Genomic DNA, 4,171 nt, shown 5'->3' on the forward strand with positions numbered 1-4,171 from the left:
TTCCCAGTTTAACCCTGCGTTTGGTGTTTAATCTCATGGAAGCAACCAAATATTTTTTATTCCTTCATAACTAAATAATGGCAATAATTTCTGTTAAAAGGTTGACAAATCTTCTACACAAACAATTTATTTCTAAAATTTCTTATTTCTAATAATAAGACATCCACCCATCCCTGCTTTTTGTGCATCCTCTTTAACTTTCCACTGCTTCTTCATCCTCTTTTCTCCGCAGGGCTCCCAGCACTATGGTATTTCTTACTAGAGGTGAAGAATAACCTCCTTCCGGCTGCTTTTCCAATCATTCCTACTCCAAAAATGAATTAAGGTGAGTTGAGTTAGAGTTGAGGTTTGAAAGGTATATGCATAGAACATATTTAGCCATCTTTCAAAGTGCCTCTTACATCCTTCTTTTTCCCTTTCCAGGGTTGGAAACATAGCCCCTTTCTGGCCAGAAAGCTGGTGAGCCTTTGATTTAAGATTAACTCAATGATAAATTCAAACCCATCAAGATATTCTGCAGAACATAATTCTTCCCATTAATATTAATTTTATAGCAAGAGAATTGTACTAATATCAGATTTTTGCTTGACAACCGTTCAAAGCTAGAACTGAAAGAAGAATCAACTCTGTATCTCTTGAGTACATGTATTTAACCACAGAAAATTTGGGGGGTATCATTTGTCAAACTTGTACAGCAGCAAACAGTGTGTAGGGAAATGAGACAACCTTTGGCAACTACCGATATGGAAATAATTGTATGTATAACTAAGATGTGATCTTTGTTTGGTTTACATGTTTCCCAGATTAGATTGAGGGAAAAGGACATGCTATCTTTAATACATAAGCAGACCAGGAAACTCCCTTAGAGGTGTAATTCATAGAGATGTTGAATATCACTTAAACTCAAGCATACAGAATTTTGATTAAGCCAGAAGGATTTGGTGTTATTAGCTCACCTGGCTTTGTGGTTCTAGACAAAATCTAAGTGTGATGTCTAAGCTAGTAATATGATGGCAGGACTCAATTCTTAATTTTTCTGATAATAAAAAAAGCATCAGATTATCCTCATTGGAATTCTTTAAATCTTCAGGTGAGTCAGATCTTAAATATTTTATTTTGAAAAGTAAAGTTTATCCCTATTTGGTAAAGGAGGATTTGCATTAAAATGTTCATACAGGTTTAAACAGAGCTATCACTGCTATTTCTTATCACAGTCACAGTTCTGTAACACTGTCAGCACGGCACCTCAGATCAGCAGCATCAACCTCCATCCATATATACACACACACAAACCCACTAATATTCAACTGCTGGCATTTCCTTTCAGGATTTCTCAGTTCTATAATTAACTACATTAGATTTGCTCAAAACTTCAAGGACACCAATTACAAAGATAGACCCACAGTAATCATTGACTCGGGAAGCTCCATACAAAGTATATTCTAAATAATACTAGGTTTTGTCCATAAGCTGGCAGATGCTTCACGATGAGTAAAGCCATTCAGCATCCCAGTGAGATTCCGCCCAATCAAACTATCTCAAACATTAGCTATTCTCAGTTCTTGAACTTTGATACATGCCAACCTTCCTTCCTTGCAGAATTCTTGCTTATTACCGCCTACACATTAGTTACCATAGTGGGGCTTTTTGGAAATCTTTGCCTGATTATTATAATAAAGAGACGGAAAGAAGCTCAAAACGTTACCAACATTTTGATTGCCAACCTCTCTTTATCAGATGTCTTGATCTGTATCATGTGTATTCCTGTCACAGTTGCATATACCTTAATGGACTACTGGATATTTGGGGAAGCTATGTGTAAAATAAGTTCTTTCATACAAAGTATATCTGTCACGGTCTCCATTTTCTCACTCGTACTCATTGCTATTGAGAGATACCAGTTAATTGTGAACCCACGTGGCTGGAAGCCTAGTATTTCACATGCTTACTGGGGAATTCTTTTCATCTGGGGGTTTTCCCTCACAATATCCATTCCTTTTTTAATATTTCACCAATTAACTGACGAACCCTTCAAACATCTGTCTTTCCACAGTGATTTTTACAAGGACAAGGTTGCTTGCATCGAAGCATGGCCATCCGTTACAGAACGACTGATTTTTACCACTAGTCTGCTGGTTTTCCAGTACTGCTTCCCACTGGGGTTTATTTTTATCTGCTATCTCAGGATATTTGTGTGTCTTCAAAGGAGACATAGTAAAATAGACAGGATGAGAGAGAATGAGAGCAGACTGAGTGAAAACAAAAGGATTAATATGATGTTGATATCAATTGTTGTGACTTTTGCAGCTTGCTGGTTGCCTCTCAATATATTCAATGTTGTTTTTGACTGGAACTATGAGGCACTAATGAGCTGTAATCACAATCTAGCATTTACAATATGCCACCTTGTGGCCATGATCTCAACGTGTATCAATCCCATCTTTTATGGATTTCTCAATAAGAATTTTCAGAAGGATTTGATAGTATTAGGTCACCAATGCAGATGCTCAGCATCACAAGAGGAATATGAAAATATTGCCCTTTCAAATCTGCAAACCGATGCATCTAAGGCATCTCTGAAATTAAATAATCCCCCTGTTGATATCTAAAGTAATCCAAGAGCAGTTTCCAAAATTTTGTCTTCAGCTGCAGATGACCTCTTTCTGTAGGTCCTGATCATGTTACCACTGACTTTAGATAAAGCCTTTGCCATACAGTTCAGCGAAGCAGGAGTACGCTCCCATAGGCATACTCTTAACGGGTACTCTATGATGGTATTAATACTAATAAACCTCTTCCAAGAGTCTCAAAGATCAATAATAATGAATTATAAACAGTATTAACATCTTACTTTTTTAATCCACAATTTCCAAGTTACTGACGTACTAACTTAGCACCAGTAAAAATATTTCCATTTCAGCCACTGATGCGGTTGTCCTTCCTAAACACCTGGCTTCACTCATGTAAACCATGAATTCTAGGGCATTCCCAACTTCATCAGCCTTTTCACAGGCTGGTTTCTGGCCTTTTAATTTTCCAGCCCTACGCTGTTCCCACCTCTGGTTAATCTGCACAACAGTTTTATAGGCACTTTACACTGTAAGGATGGCCCCTTAAGCTATCCGAAGCCTCCACCTCCTTTCAGCCCCAGCATGCAGTTTGCTTTGGTTTAGTACCAGTCCAGCCTAGAAATTGTATTGTAACAAGGGAAAAGGCTGAGGTTGGAATTAATTTGAGTAACGTACTTAAATGTAATGATGCGCTGCAAATTCCACTCAGATTGATGCTGTTCAAGATGGACTATGTATTTAGCATTTCTCCTAAAAGCACAGTATTCCTCTCCAAACCACCAGTACAGATCGTTGCTTTCTCTGTTACCGACATCACCAGTCCTTAAAAACGGAGCTTTTAGATTCTCCATTATCAAACACACACACTATGAATTCAAAGTAAATTTTGTTTTAGCTACTTATCCAGATTCGAGGTTTCCCTTTGAGTAGATCACTTTCATGTTTTAATTTCAGAAATACCTTTCTCCACATTTCTGCACTAGCAAGAGATCACACTTGAGGCAGAGGCAGTAATTTCTGTTGGACTATATTTGAAAATAGTTTCTTCTGTAACGCAGAGCATAGAAGCCCAAAGGTGTAATACCGAACACAACTTCCCTCAAACTAAAACACATTAAAAGGCATTATCCAGTTTGGTCATAAAAATAACCAAAGACAGCCTTCATCCATGCTACAATGCCAACATAAATAATCAGTTAAAATAGGGCTGTTTAAATCTGATACTTAGAACACTTTAGTCCAACACTCACCACCTCAGAATCTGTATACTTGACTACTTTTGTTCAAGTAAAATATAATTAACTACCTGTATTGCTAAACTCCCCTTTTTTTTCTTGAGTTCCAAAACCTAGCCTTGTTTCAACACTTGTACATAAAATTCCCTGTAATTTATTCTCTAACTTTAGCAATTTACCAAAGCCCCACTTAAGCACAAAGAATTAACATTTGGATTACCATCAGCTCCTTGATGATTCAGCTATGATGAAACTTACCTTAAGGCTACAAAGTTCTCTTGGATAAGGACCATCATTTGTAATCTTACGGTTCTTAAAGGATTCCGTCAGGTCATAGATCTCTTGTTCTGTTGCTACAGCATTAGC

At 37.3% G+C, this 4,171-nt stretch overlaps 1 protein-coding gene across 1 annotated transcript; it reads left to right on the plus strand.

Annotated features, from left to right (window-relative positions):
- The first annotated feature begins 1,487 nt into the window (after positions 1 to 1,487).
- LOC104050755 (neuropeptide Y receptor type 6) lies at positions 1,488 to 2,609 on the plus strand. The gene has a single exon (XM_009511710.1). It carries the CDS (start codon positions 1,488 to 1,490, stop codon positions 2,607 to 2,609), a length of 1,122 nt encoding a protein of 373 aa, XP_009510005.1.
- The last annotated feature ends 1,562 nt before the right edge of the window (positions 2,610 to 4,171 follow it).

Source organism: Phalacrocorax carbo, chromosome 8, assembly GCF_963921805.1.
Source record: "Phalacrocorax carbo chromosome 8, bPhaCar2.1, whole genome shotgun sequence".
In the NCBI taxonomy this organism is placed as follows: domain Eukaryota; kingdom Metazoa; phylum Chordata; class Aves; order Suliformes; family Phalacrocoracidae; genus Phalacrocorax; species Phalacrocorax carbo.

Coding starts and splice junctions, on each gene's coding strand:
- LOC104050755 (XM_009511710.1), top strand. CDS start 1,488: ATGAGTAAAGCCATTCAGCATCCCAGTGAGATTCCGCCCAATCAAACT.